This window comes from Glandiceps talaboti, chromosome 13 (assembly GCF_964340395.1).
Source record: "Glandiceps talaboti chromosome 13, keGlaTala1.1, whole genome shotgun sequence".
Lineage (NCBI taxonomy): Eukaryota > Metazoa > Hemichordata > Enteropneusta > Spengelidae > Glandiceps > Glandiceps talaboti.
The window spans coordinates 9064033-9083731 of record NC_135561.1 but is presented as its reverse complement, the minus strand read 5'-3'; the positions used below and the strand labels follow the sequence as shown (position 1 = coordinate 9083731).

The 19699-nt window shown below is 37.3% G+C and overlaps 3 protein-coding genes across 3 annotated transcripts in view; 1 reads left to right on the top strand and 2 right to left on the bottom strand.

Annotated features, from left to right (window-relative positions):
• LOC144444565 (arylsulfatase B-like) overlaps positions 1–7134 on the bottom strand; it is a 22870-nt gene extending 15736 nt beyond the window's left edge. Inside the window, exons 1-2 of the mRNA XM_078134036.1 lie at positions 7029–7134; positions 3650–3711 (exon numbers count right to left, since the gene is read on the bottom strand). Of these exons, the coding sequence (XP_077990162.1) occupies positions 3650–3688 (39 nt within the window). The 5' untranslated portion in view covers positions 3689–3711; positions 7029–7134. The remainder of the gene's footprint in view (positions 1–3649; positions 3712–7028) is intronic.
• The window catches only part of LOC144444175 (elongation factor 1-alpha), a 322176-nt gene that overhangs the window by 99225 nt on the left and 203252 nt on the right, over positions 1–19699 (bottom strand). The window lies entirely within an intron of this gene.
• On the top strand, positions 10922–19155 carry LOC144444579 (epoxide hydrolase 1-like). The gene is made up of 6 exons (XM_078134056.1): positions 10922–10973; positions 14285–14891; positions 15636–15765; positions 16659–16861; positions 17223–17451; positions 18658–19155. The coding sequence occupies exons 2-6, from the start codon at positions 14285–14287 to the stop codon at positions 18860–18862; spliced, it is 1374 nt and encodes a 457-aa protein (XP_077990182.1). The 5' UTR covers positions 10922–10973; the 3' UTR covers positions 18863–19155.

Here is a 19699-nt window from a genome sequence, read left to right as displayed (position 1 = left end):
ACTATGACATATGACTATGGTTCATGGTCAACTAAATCTTCATAAATGACATACCAATGCAGTCAATTCACATAAAAGTTTTTTTTCATTCAGTTTCATCATTGACCCAAATCATACACAATGGCATATATTGAATAGCCGAACCCAATTCATGCAGTGGCAGTTACACCGACTATTCTTGTTCAAACCGACACGTGCACTGTCTTGAAGGGCCAAACCATGCTTTAATAGTTATTTCTTTCGGTTATTCACTTGCATCTTGTACCTTGTACTTGACCTTAGCATTCGAGTTCAAAGGTCAAAATCGTACAAGACTTAGCACATGACAAAGGCTAGTCGACTGTATACAACATAGTAGTTACTGATGTATCCAATATCAACAACATATCATACATTTGGCCAAAACGCCACAACTAGTGCTGTGTCTTGAGAATAGAAAATTGACCTTGATCCTGATCTTGAAGGTCAAAGCGTCAAAGCACAGACTTCTCCGATCATTGACTTGTTGCATATAACCATGATATAACAGACCATGGGAATTATCGACATATGTTCATCTCAAAACCTTAACAAAGATTACACCATGATATATGATACAACAGACATTTTCCCGTCCATATGAATTCTAATCAAAGGACAGCATCTATCTCATATCGTCGTAAAACCACTAGCCCTTTTACGGCAGCGCTTAAAAGCCACTACCTGCTATTTTTTCTTTGCTTCAGTTGGACAATATATACTCCGACTTGTTAGAATGTTGTAGTTAATGGACATTCTGGATTGCAAAAGTAAAATCATGTTTTCTTACATGTAGTAGAATTTATTTTTAGACTATCCATACTGATATTGACCTTTCACGATTATAGAAAAAAACACGTATATAACATTACAATTGGGCTGTTTTGATTCAACATGATAAATTACAGTGTATATAGGTACATGCAATAGTGTGGGAACTACTGAATTCTAAAAACTAGAATAGACGTTTTATTTTCCTAACAGGCAGTTTGACCACATTAATGCTAAACTATGACTTTTACAACGTACCCCATAAACTTTGAACCTTTTTAAATCACATGTTAATCAGCTGATTCTGTCGTTTTCTGGTCATATCAGGGTCATTGGATTGGCGATTTTTGTTGGCGTTGAAATTTTTTTTCTTAACATTTTCACAGTAATTACTGATTACAATAGACCTGTTGCCGGTTCCAAGATGCATTGCGCGTCTGTCCATGCAAGTCCATGCCATGTATTGCGTACGCGCTGAAAGTTTGCACACGCTACTCAGGGGATCATACCGTGGGTTCACCTATACATTCCCTCTGTCATTGATGGCGTTTAGTCTTTGTTCTATCAAATCACTCATAATCAAAGAGGTCAGCATGTCTTTCCATCATTTCCTGATGAAAATGTTATTTCAAACGTAATAAAGATAAAACAAAAAACTAAATGTAACAACATAAGAGACATCGACGTCCTCTCGAGATCTCACGCAATGCATCTTGGAACCGAAAAATCGACTTTTGGATATCCTTGCAGGAACGATATATTTGCTCAGTTTGTAAGCGCGTAGGCGTTTGATAGTGTAAGGTAAAAATTTGGAATACAACAAAAGAAAAAAGAGAAAAGTAATATATCTTATATTTTTATGGAAGAACTACGACTAGTACATCGTCGTAAATCACAGCCACTCTTACGGCACTGGCCAAGACGCATTGTTGCGGTAGAAATAATAGCTCTGGTTTGCGAGAATGGGTCACCGAGGGTCAGCATTCATTGAATAACTTGTATATTAACGAGTTCGCATAGCTTTGTACAATACCAGCAGCAACAACAATATATTTAGACTCTACTTATGTCATTTTGCAGTGGTATTGTTCAACATGTGCAAGTGTCCTCGGAATGACTTTGTGACCCACTGTGAAATACATTTGCATGAACAGGCACGAATACTAAGTACTCTCAATGGTCTCATGTGAAACCAATATGTGTTTTTGTAGAAATGGAACTTCGTTTCAAGACAAATTAGCTAGCTCTCTCTGTTTATTACACTGGCTGTGTTTAGCAGACGATACTCTAAATTTGATACAGTTGGTACAAATTCTATTCTAGATAGACGTTTTTACGTGGTTAGAATGTGAATGAATTAAACAGGTAAGAGTTTAACCGCACCTCTCAGTGTTACCAGTAAATCACAAGAGAATCGGTAAAGAAAGAATCGAAGATCGATTTAGTGACCCTATGAAGGTTTCTACACGCAACAAGACAGACTAGCTAGATACACTCGTTAAGGCATGTTTACTAAATGTAAATGGCGAGTTGATATATCTTCTGTTTTTTACTTTTTGTACTAATAATGTAAAAAAGCTGATAAATGTCAAACAAAACATGACAGAAAAATTTGTCTATCTGGATCCATTTCGTATTTTTTTAGGATAGTCCGTGAACACTGTAACCATGCCAACATATAATGTTGAAAGCAGAATATGATTAAAAAAATGAACATTCAGTCCCAAACACTACATAGTAGGCATACCACGTAATAGTTCGATGCTTCATTAACACCGGTACCATTCGTTTCATTAAAGGGTACGACCTTATATTTTAGTGTCAATCATATATAATTTGGGTTATTTTGAACTTAGCCTTTAGAAGCTGTATTATGAAAAAATAGCGAATATTTTCCTAAGAAGTGTATAACGTGTTGTTTTTTCCGTGATGCATTGGGTTTGCACAGTTTATACCTTTCTAATTCTAGTACACCTGAAGTAAAAAACAATACTATACAAGTTTGTGACATCGACACATAGGTTCTCTTTGTCTTGTTCCTCTATACCTTGCTTATAGTTGACTCATTTTCATATAGTGCTTTCGCCAAATTGCCCACCATTTGCCCTCTGGTGTGAATTCTTGAAATAGGTTTTTTTTTGCCTAAACACCGACATATGTACGGAATTCATGACTTGAAATCGACAAAGTTCACATTCCCGGATGTAGCGATTACTTTTTTCCTCTTTATAAGCTAGTCAACCCAATTTACATTTGAAGTAAAGTGTTCCTGTCTTGTTTTAGTGTGATAAACTTTGGTCATGCGCAAACGTACACACGTACAATTTTATTTACCCGTATCGAGGAAAGTACGGGGAGGGGAGGGGAGGCCGGCGGTAAAACAATTTTCTACCTGAGTTGGAGGACAAGGTACTTTTACAAGCCCATTCATATGCAGATGTGACCCGCTGTATCCATGCAAGGCTCACCAAGTTATATTCAAAGGCAAGAACCACGACTTCGTCGGTCTTTCATCTGCTATTACATTACGCTGACTATAGTTACAAAGGAAAACCTCGACAGAAAGCAATAGTATATTATTGGACAGACTAAAGTGTACTGTTGCACATTTATATTCAAGCTAGGGAGTTAGACTTACTAAAATGGACTCCCCAGTACAAACATGAATTGTATCATGCATCTGCAATGAGCGGACAGTATTTGTTTTGTCTCGGATTATTGTCTTACATCACTCTAAAAAAAGACTGCAGATCAGAGAAAACACTTGTCAACTGATGTGTTCTATTTATATTATTCTGCACCTTCTTTTTCAATTTTTTGCATCCAATATAAGCTTACTCCATGTAAATACTGTTCTTACCTCGCTGCTTTTGCCGTTTTCGGGATCTCTTGCTGCCATCTCGGTTCAATGTCAAACCACAGCTATATGTTGCAAAAAAGAAACCTTATTTCAAATACGTTTTAATTTCATGTTTAGATTGCATACACATTGAAGGGATGTAAATTGACATCCATCCATCCGGCATCCGCCACTCGCACATACATACACAAACACACATACACAAACACACATATACATACATACATACATACATACATACATACATACATACATACATACATACATACGTACATACATACATACATACATACATACATACATACATACATACATACATACGTACATACATACATACATACATACATACATACGGTACATACATACATACATACATACATACATACATACATACATACATACATACATACATACATACATACATACATACATACCACAGACAAGATACTTGTCTGTGTACATACATACATACTTACATACATATATACGCTCTATAGCTTATTATGCGAATCAGATCTTTAGATTTATTTGAAGGACTTTAATTTTGATAAGTTACTTGTGATAAGCAAATACATTTAATAGAAAATATACTGGCGAGACGACGTACGGAGAAAAACTGGAACATCGTAGATTACGTGTTAGCCCTGAGTTCAGCTTCATGGCCTCACTCTAAGCATGGATGTATTAGGGGATATGCATCCATGCTCTAAGCGGCAGAACCAGCAGGTGAGAGCGGAGGCCAAAAGCAAAGCGTTGAATCTCCGACGCTTTGGTCGTATACAATCTCAGACAACTTGCCTGTGTTACAATAGAGTACTTAGTCTGTCTATTCTTGTCTGTGGTTAAATCATAGACACGCCACCAACGTTGATGGAGAGTCTATGGTTAAATCATAGACCATACTTTCGTGTTGTATCTATGTCTAAACATACAACGCATATGTGACCTATTGCAATTAAAGATAACTCATTTCTCTGATTAGGAGTTTGGCAACATGTATAAACAGCGTCATGTCTGAACCCAAACACAGAAATGATAAATTCTCTGTTGGGTTTGTCATAGTGACTCCTGTAGTCAACATTTTATTTTGTGCAAATATATATAAAGAATGTTTCCAAACAAATAAGTGTACACCTATTTGGCAAAAAATAAACCAAAGCTGAAGGAGTGGTTATAGAATACAAAATACCAAAACTATGACGGGACCGCTAGTACAATGTAACTGATGGAGGTAATACATGTGTACATAGAAGACGGTAGATCAAAACACAGACAAGGAAGGAATTCTTCCCTGTCTGTGATTAAAATGTTGATTGACAGTAATTGATAACACAGTCGGTGACGGATCAATCAACTCGTCCCACTTTCAACTCGTCCCATTTCAACTCGTCCCACTCAACTCGTCCAATTTTCAACTCGCCCCAATTTCAACCCCCCCCCCCATTTTCAACTCGCCCCAACTCTTTACAATATAATTTACCTGTGCATATATGAAATCGAAACTAGTAGTACTCAGTTTGGAGGGTCTGTGGTATCTCGTATTCCGCTAATGAAGTACCACTTGCGCTGTAAACACATACTATACAATAGTTAGTTACGTTAACTAGGGAGAGGAGACACGTCTCCAAAACCTGTACGCGCGGAAGTCGTAAGCGTGTCAGTCACTAATATTTCTTATTTGGGTTGTAAACATTAAGTCCTAATGTGAAAAGTGATATTCCATGACTGAGGAAAGTTGTTGTGCTAGTATAAGTTCTAGATATAGCAAACACTTAGCCAAAACCCACACCACTTTCTGCTACGAAATGTTACATTTGCTACGCTTCAAATGGCCACGTAGTTAAATCATGTAAATTTTTAGGTCCCCATACTTCCCCATGTATAAACGTTTACTAATGTTGTTGGGGCGACTTGAAAATGGGGCGAGTTGAAATTGGGGCGAGTTGAAATGGGACGAGTTGAAATTGGGACGAAGTGAATCGCAATCACACAGTCATAGATGACAGAATATCTCATGAAGAAACAAAGGTAGGTATTATCAAAAGCCACACATCTATAGACTGTATTTATTTAAAGTTGTCTGGTTGTTTTCTACTACAAAGCGATTTATTTGCCCGACAGACAGATAGCAAAATATAGACATTATTTGAGGTGACGAGACTTGTCAGTACGCTCTGCGTTTTTGAAAGTTGACACTCGGCTCACTTGGCATGTTGGGTGTTTGTTGCTAATGGAATCCAACAGGTGGGTGTACGGTTAGGAAACGTTGACAAGAAGTCCTCTGCAATGTAAAATCCGGGTGTAAAGTTCGCTTAACGTTTCTGCACCTCTTTTAACATATAGTCCTACCAGCACTTGTTCATTGTAGTACAGCAAACGGATGACGTATGTACAGTGACTTTATTCGTAGACCCTGGATATTGACTGCAGGTTATATGGTTCTATAGACATCTGTATATTTTAGTGCCAAAGAATGGTTGCACTCCATTTATACATTCGGCGTCTTACCCAAGGCGTTCTTCGTTCTCAGGATATATGGATTTGTCTTTTACATATTTTCACGACTGTCAACAAAGTAGCTCTAGGGTTGAAGCTCAAAACTGAAGCTTATCTGATATCTTCATTTTGGACGTAGCACAGTGACTTATAAATGCGACATGTTGTAATTCAAGTCAGGACAACTGCAGGACACACGTACGCTGACACACCTACACGAATAAAGCCCAGAGACTTGTCTTCGTATTACTATATCTCACGAAGTTATTGATATGGAGAGCTTCTTTGGATAGCAACTAGACAATTCTCTTGGCTAACACGGATATTATTACGAACTTTACAAACCCGTAACCACAAACAAGGAAGAAATTTCTGTGCCCTAACAGAGGTCTTCACGAGGCGTCTCCTTTTACTACCAGTGTGAAAAGGGGGGTTTTGTGACCCTAACTTGGGCGCGTCTGATACATACAAAACGAAAGAACGAGGACGCCGCGACTTTCACGCGGTGGCCGGTAAATACGGGAAGGTCAGTTGCAGTCACGTTGAAGCTCTTCAGAGTTTCGGAAGACCTGCTATAGTTTACCTAAATAGGGATGAGTTCCTTGACGACCCTTTTGACATTTTAGTTTGTGTGTTTTTATCGCTTATATAAAAGGAAATAATATCGTCTTCAGATATACCCAGTTAGGTCAAATAGTTGTACGTAGAAATGTAAAGACTTCAACATTTATGTCACGCCCTGATCGATTCAAACTCTTCAAATACCGATTTGATTCTGTCAATTTAAAAAAAAACTCCGACGTAAACAAACTCCTGAAACCTTCATGAAATAAAGAGAGGCATGGCAAAGATTCATGCACCTAAGTGATGTGAAGAGACTTACCTTACACCGTCCGACTATGGTAGCAAGTGCAACACAAAACTTGAACAGTGCGAGCCCGTTGACTAGGTTGTGATGCAGTGGTACAACACAAGGTGTGGCTATACAGTATGCCCCCGTGTGACCCGTTTAGGTATATAGAGTCGATTGACTGTACCTTGAGGTCATTTTAACGTGGTCAAGTGTGTCTTTACAGAATCTTTACAGAGTCATTGCAATTGTTCCAGTCGGAAAAAAATGGTCAGGGCCGTACATTTGAACTCTCGTTAAGTTCATGAAGGTTCTTGTAAGTTGTAGAGGGCCCAGGGTCATGAGAGGGAATCGTGGCAAGTAAAGTTAATTTCACCAGATCTAGACTTCACCGAAACTGTGTGGGTGTGTCACCACGTATCCTTGATACTACAATATAACAATATATATATTAAGGCATGAAGTCGTCTACAATTTACACTTTTATAAATGTATCTATGCCAGAGTTCGGTCATTTCAGTGGTAATAACGTCTCACACCACTTGTGTTACTTCATGTTTCCATTTCTTTTGGAATTAGTTGGAACGTTTGAAGCAATGCTTTGATTTACTCACATTGTAGTCTCGTTATGAAAACAATGACCACGTGTCTACATCTAATATTTACCATGCTAAGGAGGGTGACCCTAAAACGAATGTCAACCCGAATGACAGAAAACGAATGACAGCAATTCCAGTATGTAAACAGTGGAATGACACCCTTTTCTACATTCAGTTTATTGAATGACATCCTCTGCACTGTAAAACAAGTGGAATGACAGCCGCCACTCTTTGACATAAGTGGAACACATCAATAACTTTAATTTATATATACAGGACTTAGTTAAATGACCAATCCTTGTAAATATTCTTCTCTGACGTTCCGATTCGTTTCTATCAAAAGACATGTTTTGATTCCATCACCATGACTACAAAATAGCAACTACAACTAAACTACTGTAGTGTACATGTTGACTCTTGATTTTAAATGCAGAGGAACAAACGAACAATAGTCTATGACTGCTTCCATTAGACATGTCCAAACTTTTCACTAGGAAAGAATACCTAACATCTCTGAGCTAACATTAAGCCAATAAAAGCTAACCGGAAACAGTCACATTCGTAAGATTAGCCTACAGGCAGTATTAGAGCCCGGAGTTGGTCACATTGGATGAGGGGTGTTTCACATTAAAGTTAACAACAATTCACTCAAAATGTGCCATGTTATCTTTAGTAATAAAAACTCACTTGTAGTTCAAGTTGCGCATCAATGTAAAGTATATTATTCTGGAACAACCCCACTTTAAAACAATATTCATAATGTTCGCAAACCATTAATGGTGTAAATATAACAAAATATACTAATATTGATTATTGCCTTAATATTACGTTACTTGTGTTACAACTAGTGATAATTTTTGAAAATAACGCAAACTTCACATTTCCCCCCGAATTACACCACATATATTTACAACGTACATACATGCAATTGACAACGTTTTCCTCGAGTCCAAACCGGTATTTAACCCATACTGATCATGACAGCTCCCTCCAGTTGGTTCACAAAAACACCCGCTGAGAAACCCCCAATCAGTTTCGAGTGTCCTACCCACAGGTGGTTAAAATGGCCCATGAACATACCCTGCGGTGAAGAAACTGGATCCCACTGTTTGGTGACTTGATTTTAAGGGTAGGTGCATGGGAAAGGGTCTCTGTGTAGAATCTGTTCCGTATTTGATTTCTTAACCTATTGTATACTTCTCAACATACATTACAACTGTTTAGCTATAGATTTTACCGTGTTCTGGTAAACACTTTTAGAATTGATATGTTTGATCATAGACGCTACACGAAAGTCTATGGTTTGATAATGTATGAAGTGCGTTCTCGTGATAAATTCTGTAGTCTTTTTTATCAACACAACACAACACAACACAACACAACACAACACAACACAGCACAACACAACACAGCACCGCACCACACAGCACAGCACAGCACAGCACAGCACAACACAACACAACACAACACAGAATCAGAAACACTTTATTCATCCCATTAGTGGGAAATCAAAATGACAGTTCACACATGAAAATCACAAAATAAAACTTGAATACAAAAACAAAATATAAAACCATGCATGGTACAATCATGGTAAAAAAATTATACAGACATAAAACACACTACCCAAGTCTACTGTACTGTACATTGGTTGTACTATTGTGACAGGAGGCAATAAAATAACCCCCCCATCCCATCGGACTTATAAGTCACCTTGAACAAAAAAGGATACATTGACAATATAGAGAGGTTACAGTGAAAAAAAATGAAATAAGTTAACTTACTCATTAAGATCTATAATTAATAGAAAAAAAACTACATTAAGATTGTGAAGGTTTGTTGCTAATTCAACCTAGACAACTGGTGTTTTATCTTAATTCTCATCGCTACAAGTAGACACGAAATTTTTGAGTGTTTAACCTGTAACTTATCTGAATGGGGACTGGCCGCTGGTTATCTTTCTGTTTGAAATTTGTCAGTCCCAAGTACGAGTCACGTAGTTTCAGAAATAAAACAATTTTCTAAAGATCAGATTTGTTGACTTTTGACCCTTGTGCCAGTATATCTCAGAGATTCAATGAGAGAGCCCGCATAGCTCTTACTTCTCGTGTATCAATATAGTTTTATTTGTATTTTTATAGCTTGTGATGGTGTGTACATGTATTCATTTTCGTGGTTCCGTGTCTGTGTTCTTTATCGTTTGACAAAGACAAAAAGACGATTGACAAAGGACAATTTTTTGGTTTTAGCTACTGGTACCACCACACCTATGACTCTCCTGTTGTTAGATTCTGTATATATGTGGTAGGAAGGGTCTTCAAGGACACTATTAGGCTGTCAGAAGTAATTGCGTTTTTTATGAGTTGAATCTATGAGCTTATACTTTCACTTTGTTTACCAATAGTTTGGCCACCGTTTTTGACAATCTTAATTTACCTTCCTGATGCTGGTGACAATTGTAATCTTAATGATAATTGTATTTGATGAAATCTACTGGCCGGAAAAAAACAACCACAATGTTATTAAAATAATTACATTTGTTTGCTTATATGTGTGCTGAAATCACGATTCACGCATTTAATTTATAAGCATTCACCATTCACGTCCGAAAATAACCATCATTCACAATAGCTCAATATTCACCAATTCATCATTCATGCATTAAAAAAAGATGCGTTCTACATTCACGCGTTAACATATTAACGATTCACTATTCACGCGTAAGGTATATACTCCCCTGAGACACACATACACACACATATACACACCGACACACACACACACACACACACACACACACACATACACACACACGTGCGCGCACGCACGCACGCACGCACATACACATTACAAACACAACAGCGTTTGCGAAATGCACTCTATAAGCTTATAGACGAGTGCTCCTGAAGTTTAATTTGGATGAAATTATGAGCAAAATATTTCTTACCTCCTTGAGACAACCACCACCACCACCACCACCACCACCACCACCACCATCATCATCATCATCATCATCATCATCATCATCATCATCATCATCATCATCATTATCATCATCACCACCACCACCACCACCATCATCACCATCTTGAAATTCTTCTGTAAATCAGATCAAGATTTCTTTTTTCCATACATGAAAATTCCAAATCATTTTTTCCCAACAGAAAAGTGTTGAATTTGCCTTGAGAAATACAAATCGTGAGAAGCGAGTAACGCTGACTGTTTTAACTATGTAAAGCTAGGGAGTTTTGTACTATTGTGACCAACTTAAGGGTGTTCAGATTACCCCCGCAGTGCGAAAGTTCACAGATCGTATGCATCATCTAAGTTTATCTTACGGACACTGAGCTGATAGCGTGCCACGTAGCAACCAGACAAGGTAAGTTTTACTGTGTAGACCCAGGAAATGTTGCACGTACTTTCGATAAGCAACCCCTATTTGTTAAATTCCCGATGCAACACGTATGATGTACTGTACAGTATTTATGGAGATGGCCTAGGGTAACTAGCTGGCAACCCAGGGTAACGAACTCCACTAAAGATACCACTTCCGGTGTTCGCGTGGACGCATCATGCTGTGTTCGACTGCGTGTACTCGTGTGTGGTTCAAAGTTTTTGAGAACTTTGTACATGTCCTACGGTGCTAATATATTCACATATCTTTCGTTTTGGAGTTGTTCCCTTTTTTTAATGATAGGTACATCATTAATATCTAAAGATGCAAACTTTTGGGGTGGGGTACAGATATGGTGTGTGCAGACGATAAATGATTGATAAATACAGTGCAAGTCTCAAGGTCTTTGGTTCCCCGCCTTCAATTTCTTATTCGGAATAGCATTCAGGAAAGTAGCTGCAATAATTGTAGCGTTTGATGTGATTCTGAGGGCTTTTTCGTCTGTTTTTTGTGCCTTTTTTCGCTCTGACGTTTAACCCGAATCAAACGCTACAATTCCTCTAATCGCAAATGCAAATAGACGAGACCACATTGAAAACGTGAGCCAGGGGTCAACGTACTACCCGTTTCAAACTGCTGCATGCCTTGCTACATTTGCCGATTTTGACGGAACTGGAGTACCTCTGAACACTTCTTTGGTCTTGAAGGCTCCGTAATTAATGTTGGCGTTAGGAAATATCCGATATTTTGCCAGGTAAGGCGTAATTTAGCAGAAAAGTCCGCCCAACTTTGCGATTCAGATCTGAATCGCTTCCGTCTATTTGCATTAGAGGAATTGTAGCGTTTGATTAGGGTTAAACGTCAGAACGAAAAAAGGCACAAAAACAGACGAAAAAGCCCTCAGAATCACATCAAACGCTACAATTATTGCAGCTATCAGGAAAGGAGATATGCACGCCAGATAAGTTATCGTAAAAATTAAAACACACTTTATTGACAATTTAAAATAAAACAATTCTGAAAAACCATCGGAATTGATGAGAAAGGGCTCAAATCTAAGCTTCTTTTAGTGGTCTGAGGGAAAGGGTCAAACTCGTGTTTCTCATTTATGTAAATAATCCAATCTAATCTAGTAAAAACTTCACTTTAGGTATGAATGTTTACGATGATAGTATAGGCAGACATGCAATCCTGTAGATGATGTGTAAACAGATGACGAAAAAGTGACCATATTTTAGAAATGAAATGATGTATGAATAAACAATTCCTTGACAAAAAGTTCTTTGTGTTTATCCATTCAGTGCTAAGTAATGGGTTAATTATTGAATACAATAGAACACTAACAGATAGTTTAATTTGACACTATTTCCATATATACATTTTGTTTATATTCCTTTGATTAACATCCAGGCATAAATCTTGACAAAGTGTCACAAATTATCAGATCATTTTATTTATAATCAGTGAGTGTACATTCCTCTATGGTATGACCATGGAAGTATAGCAATACTTCCATGGTATCACTTTCTACCTTGTCTGTGCTTATGAGTATTCTTTTTACACATTTTTACAAAATCTTTCAAAAACACGTGACAATACACTTAATGACAAACTCTGTTGTAGAATAGCTAGTTTTACTGCAATGCCGAGATACATTGTTAGCTAATTTTACCTCCTCGGCCCTCATATTCTCTTGGCTGAGAAGGTCGTATGATTAGCTATATAGACCCTCAATGTTGGTGGAGGGTCCATGGATTAGCTAATGATGTATCTCAACATCATAAACAGGCTAGCTATAGTATAGTATCCCACCATGTTATAACAGCTGTTATACAGGTCAACAGCCATGTGTTTGCTGTGATTTTCTCTAATTATTTTTTTCACAGGATGGTCAGAGACATGTAACATGTTCATTATTTGGGTGGCTGTTAAGATACAACTTTTGCCTAAAATGAAATTTTTAACAGACAGTGAGTCTCAAATTATCAAGAGAGTGTTCAGAAAATACAAGAAGACTTTCCCTGCTTTCCTTGTCACCTTATAATAATGGCATTTGATGGTCAACCATAGTCAATCATGTTTTAACCAAGAATGACCACTTTAGGCTGACTGATTTAAAGCTGACTGTGATCTCCGGTCGCGTCTTGTTACCATGCTTGCCCTGATTGTTAGTGATTGTTGATTAGAACCATTCAGCACTTTTGCACATACTTTTATAAGTTATGATTTTCCCATGTGAAAAGTCTGTGACATTTTTTAGTTTCCTCAAAATGTTCTATTTTATGTTAATAAAGATTTTATATTGAGGAACATTTGAAACTATTTTTGATTTCAAATTTTGTAGACTGTTCTTTTCACAGTTGCTGTTGTGCAATTTCGTACATCGTCGCAAACCCCGGCCTGTTTGACGACGCTGTTCTTAATGCGCCGTCACCATTTCAAAGTGTGGTGGAAGAAATAACAGCTCTGGTTTGCGAGAATGAATTTGTATCAATGACTTAAAATGTATACACTCAGTTTCATTTCCCCACTCCAATTCACTCATGTAATGTTTTATTTAAAAAATGAAAATGGCAGTAAAGTAGCAGTTGTACAGTCTAGAATATACCAAGCTGTGGTTATCAATATACAAGTGTATACATGTACAATGGTTATTTTGAAAGACTGCCGAAAAGCTAAATTAAAGGGGAATGCAGCCATCGTAGGAAGTGAAAGAAGCTTCATAAACTAAATTCTGGAGAGTCATTTTGTGAATGATTAAACATCACATACTTTTCACATCATTGCCAAGAAACATCAAATGGAAATTGTTTCACATTCATTGACCTAGCAGGGGTCCAACATTGCCCCCATGGGATTTAACAGACATGCATATCATATGTGTTAGATGTGCAATAAATAATATTCATGACTTTATTGGTAATATACACTCAGGAATCATGAATATTTATTGTTCATCCAATACGCATGCATGTCTATTGACTCTCGTGCAGCACTGGATTGGCATTACTGCAAAGATGGTCACAGAACAATGAATGTGAAAAAAGATTCAATTTGGTCTTTCTTGGCAGTCATGCAAAATATGTGATGTGAAATCATGAAATAGCTCCAGGTCCCAAAGTGTACAAAAAATACCTTTATTTCGTGAAGTGGTGTTCCCCGCTTATATTACACTATCTGAACTCACCAATAGAGGGCGCTGTTTCTAGAGGTATAATGTAAGCAACTGAGTGAAATACTGTATTTGTGATATTATCGGTGATAATCGGTGATACATTATTTATTTTTGTTTCTAGATGGGTATGAAGCTGACAATAGGTGTACTTCTTGTTGCCTTAGTAGTAGGCACATTTGTTGGGAAAATGCTGATGTCGCAGTCTGGCTCAGAGCCACCTGAATACGGTGACGGTTGGTGGGGTCGAGGTGAACGAGGAGAAGGGGAGGAAGATACGTCAATCCGTCAAGTCAACATCAATGTACCCGACACATTCATCGATGACCTGAAGTTCAGATTAGGCCGATCTAGGCTTTTTGAGCCCCTTGAAGACGTCAAGTCTCATTATGGATTCAACGCCAATTATATGCAAAAAGTTGTAGACTACTGGATGAATAGTTATGATTGGAAGAAGGAGCAGGCAAAACTTAATCGGTATGACCATTTTAAAACAAACATTGAAGGCATTGATGTTCATTACATTCATGTCAAGCCAACAGGTATCGCAGAAGAAAAAATCAAACCACTGATTATGATTCATGGCTGGCCTGGCTCCATTATCGAATTCTACAAAATACTTCCAATGTTGACCGATCCATTGAATCATGGCGGTACGGAAGATGATGCGTTTGAAGTTATCTGTCCATCTATACCAGGATATGGCTTCTCAGAAGCTCCCCATAAACAAGGTAGTTATTATAGTTTCATATTTTGTCGAGTGGTTTTGAGAATGTTTTGAAAGCCATAGTAACAGAGTTGGAAATTTAATCTGGTAATTTGCTCATCGATTGTTATGCTTTGTACCATAATTTGCATGAAGTAGCCCAATTAAATTCATCATGATAGTGGACATAGTTAACAGGGGTAGGTAACAAATATTAGTTAAGAGCCTAATCAATATAGTAGCGGGTACAAAAATACAAGTTGTGAAGAAATTCTACACAACACCAGTTACAATGAGTTTTAATAGTTACAGATAAAATCTACATAGCGACAAACACAGACATCCTGATTTTCCTCGCGTCCATTGCGTATTCAACATGGAACATCAGAGTCCAAAGGAATTAGTAAACAATTTAACAATTAACCACTTGTATTTTATTACTAGGTGTTCGCTTTCCATTGGTGCATGTGTCTGTTCTATCTAGTGTTGATGTGCTTCTTTCACCATTGAGTTCTATTTTTCTAACATTCTATGATTTGCTGTATATTCTCTATAGCATTTTCATTGTATTAGGATAGACTGCCTCTTCCGCTGTATAACGTTAACCCTCAGTTTGATGAAAAGGTTATTAATCAAAACTTGGGTTTTTACCTACATTTTTTTACACCTATATCTATGACACAGTCTTCTGTTGTAATATATGTCATTCCTATAAGTTATCACTGTTAATCATAATAAATTTTATTAATATCTTGTATTTTTTTCACAGGTTTCGATGTCTATGCAGCTGCAAGAGTTTTTGATAAGTTGATGGTGAGGTTGGGATTTGAGAGTTACTATATTCAAGGTGGTGATTGGGGTTCAGCTATTGGATTTTCATTAGGTCTGATTCAACCAAGGTATGTATAGCGTACAATTCAGTAATGAGGGGATTTTACTCTCGTTTTTCTCCTACCATGCCAGGCATTGTGCTAGCAGCCATGCCATTTATTCAAACCTAAAGTTAGATTGCAATATCCCACAGCAGCGATTGAATTAAACTGTAAGATATGCCAGCCCTATCAGACTTCTTAACCACGACTGCACTAATCTGCCCAATTTCCCATATAAGCAACCAGACTGGGTTGCAGCCAATCAAATATCAGTATGTTCTAATAGGTGTCAAACTGACCGTGATGTTAGCCTTTCAGTGCTGATTTATAAGATCAGCTACCTAATCTTACATCAATAATAAAGTAAATTTCTGGCCAAAATCTGGTATTTTATCAAGTACAAACAATTAACAAGTATCACCATACATATAACAACAATAATTCTTAACATCAGAAGCAGAAGCTATTCTGTCTATTTGATTTTTAATCTACATAATGACCTCTGTTTGAACCTCTAATCACAAGTTCAAGGAGTGGCCTAAATCCTTCGATCTAGCAGGCACAGTCCCATAGAATAGTACAGACATTGAGTGCTGGCTGATAGCATACATGACACGAATGTCTGTACCTTACAGACTATGGTTGAATATGATATATATACATGACAGTATTCTAGTCTAATGTATGTAACACATTGTAGTTGAGCCAATGATATACTATGTCCCAACACCATTCTCTGGAGTATAAGCATGATACGAGTATTGTCAGTACTTATAGATGTTTATTTCTTCAATATTTTTCTTCGTTCAGCCAAGGAAAATATGAGTGATCTAAGGGGACTTTGTTACTACGAGTTGCTAACGAGTACATCATTTATTGGTGTGATGTTTACTATGAATTAATTTCTTCTCCTTATACAGCCATGTTTTGGGTTATCACACCAACATGCCATTAGGAGAGCCGCCATTTTACTTTGCTAAGCTGATAATAGGTAGTTTTTTTCCTACACTGGTTGTCGATGAAGAAGATGTAGATCGTATTTTCCCAGCATTTGAAAGATTCACAACCTTGTTGCAAGAAAGTGGATACATGCATTTGCAAGCTACAAAACCAGACACCCTAGGTGAGTGACTTCATACAATTACACATTGCAAAAATAGACACCCTAGGTGAGTGATTGACTTCATATCATTTACACAGTACAAAACCAGACCCCCTAGGTGAGTAATTGACTTCATGAATTTACATGTTACAAAAATAGATTGACTTTATGCATTTTTTCAAGCTACAAAACCAGTGATTGTCTCATACGTTCACACATAACAAAACCAGACACCCCAAGTGAGTGATTGAATGTACACATTTACAAGTTTACAAAACCAGACACCCCAGGCAAACGATTGACTGTAAATTGCATTTACAAGTTACCAAACCAAAGTCCTCTATTCATGCATACTTTCTGTTCGTTTTTTTTTTTAAAACAGGTTTTGCCCTCAATGATTCTCCCGTTGGTTTGGCTGCATATATCCTAGAAAAGTTCAGTGTCTGGACAAATCCAGAAAATCTTGATTTTGAGGATGGTAGATTGGAGAAATATTTCACCTTAGATGAAGTATTGACAAACGTTATGATATACTGGGTTAATGGTAACATTGCACCATCAATGAGATTCTACAAGGAAAGTATTCCTAAACTCTTGTCAGGACCAAGCGAGTAAGTATTAATAATTGCTTTTTTTTAGTAAACATATCTGTTGGGGAGGGGGGAGGGGGAGGGGGGGGGTTGACCCTCCTGATGTACACAAGTGACTTTGACATTTGCTGTAGTATACCTTAGCTTTACTAAGCAATGAGGGAGAGAAATAGACTAGCACCCAGGATAGGATAAATTTTTTAAGTCTCGTATTCTTCAAATTTTTGCTTGAAGGGCCCAGCATTAGGCTTTTTTTGGTGCTAGCATCTGGATTACTTGGCACTGGAATCAGGATATATTGGCGCTAGTGTCTAACTAACTTGGTGCTTACTTGGTTCTAACACTCCACTGGTGCCAACACGTCATTAGCATGTATTAGCAACTAAAAAGCACCATACATTATGTTGTAATACTAGCCTCATGCTGACACCTGGCTGGCACCTGCAGAGCCTGGAGTGAACCATCCCTTTCAAGTTCTATACTGACACTAATCTTTCACTTCAACATCTGGAAGTTGTAATGCCTGCAACAATCTTATAATTACATATGTTAGCACCAGGCTGATACTCGGCTAGCAAATCGCAAGGCTTGCAAATCAGGAGGTCAGCCATTCAGAAAGGAATTGTTGAACAGAACTGTACACGTAGTACCAATCTGATTAAAATCCGATGTGATGAAAGCGTCTAAATGCTTTATTTACCTCTATTTCCATCGCTTTGTGTCGTTTGTTTTCGAACTGAGTGATCAAAGGCGGCGATCACTCTGAACAAAACAAATGTCACAACACGATGAATAGCGGTAAATAAGGACATCTAGCTGCTTTCACCACATCAGATTTTAATCAGATTGATGTAGTAAAAGGAAACTCATTCTGTTGGATAAAAATGATACTATACTGTAGTATCTATGAAAACTACTATGTAATCTATACGACCAGTTATTAACACTACCCAACATTCTAAGGACCTGATATCATGATTACAATGGTGTGTACTTAACTTTAACCAGTAGTACCGGTACTAGAATAAACATAGTGTGCAAGCAAGCAATAGTGCATTAGCCAAGTCTATGAATGATCCACACACACTAACAGATACTACAAATACCAATAATTTTTCACAGGGATGTGATGCTAGGAGGACAAACGAAAGCAAAAGTTGTTAAACTTTCTGAGAGAAATTTAATCTATAGTTTTCACTGACTGTTATTTTCTCTCTTGATTTTCAGTTACAAATTGAAGGTACCAACTGGCGTAGTCGCATTGAGATATGAAATCGGCCACATACCATATGTCTGGGCGAAACAAATATATCCAGAACTTGTCACTTATACCAGAATGCCAACTGGAGGTCATTTTGCTGCGCTAGAAATACCAGAGCTTCTAGCCGAAGATTTTAGACAGTTTGTTAGAAAAGTTGAAGAGAAAAAGTAGAAGTAATCCACTGTCTCCCCTAGTAGTACCCTATGTGTCCGAGTTTTAGGTCGCAGTTTAGAAACCAAATACAAAAGAAAAAATGGAACATTTTTAGGAGAAAGGATCAAATGCTTTTAATTTTGTCAGAGTGTCTTCTCTGTAACTGTTGATTTATGTTATGATGAACATGTCTTTTAAGAGATGCATTGTAGAAAAAAAGTGCAATGCACAGATGTATAGTTTAGTGGCAAATGTTGAATTAGGAGTCCAATTTGAAAGAGAAAAACAGTTGTCATGTAGAGCTACAGAACAAGTTGCCCCCCCCCCCCCCCCCAAAAAAAAATAAAAATAAAAATAAAAATAAAAATAAAATAATGATCCTATGTAATCCTAATGGTTACACTGGTACGATTAATCCAAGACCATGGGATGCAAACATTGAGGTTAAGATTGTAAGGCGGGGAATGTAGCAATGAATCCTCAGCCTTTAAGTATTGTCGATACAAGTGAAAGAAATGCATAGAATCAAATGCAGTTAAAATGGCTAAATACTACCGTAGTTACATATTTGTGAAATAACACATTTTAGGGTACAAAGAAGTGAATTTTAGCATTGAAGCTCAAAATATGAGATCAATTCTGTGGTTGCGTACATCAAAACAACACATACATATTTATTAGATGAATATTCAGCACACCTAACTGCTCATTACTTTGAGAGAAAAAGTCATGCAGACATGAATATTCAGTGTGCATCTAATGAATATGTATGTCTGCTAAGTCTCAAGAGGAAAAGTTGAACTCATAAATAGCTTTACAATTTGTTGTTTGTTGGCAATTGTGCAAAATTTGTGC

Excerpts from the sequence above, each read along its gene's own strand:
- LOC144444579 (XM_078134056.1), top strand. The coding sequence starts at position 14,285 with ATGGGTATGAAGCTGACAATAGGTGTACTTCTTGTTGCCTTAGTAGTA. Across the intron at positions 15,766-16,658 it reads TTAGGTCTGATTCAACCAAG|CCATGTTTTGGGTTATCACA; the intron begins GTATGTATAGCG and ends CTCCTTATACAG. Across the intron at positions 16,862-17,222 it reads TACAAAACCAGACACCCTAG|GTTTTGCCCTCAATGATTCT; the intron begins GTGAGTGACTTC and ends TTTTTAAAACAG.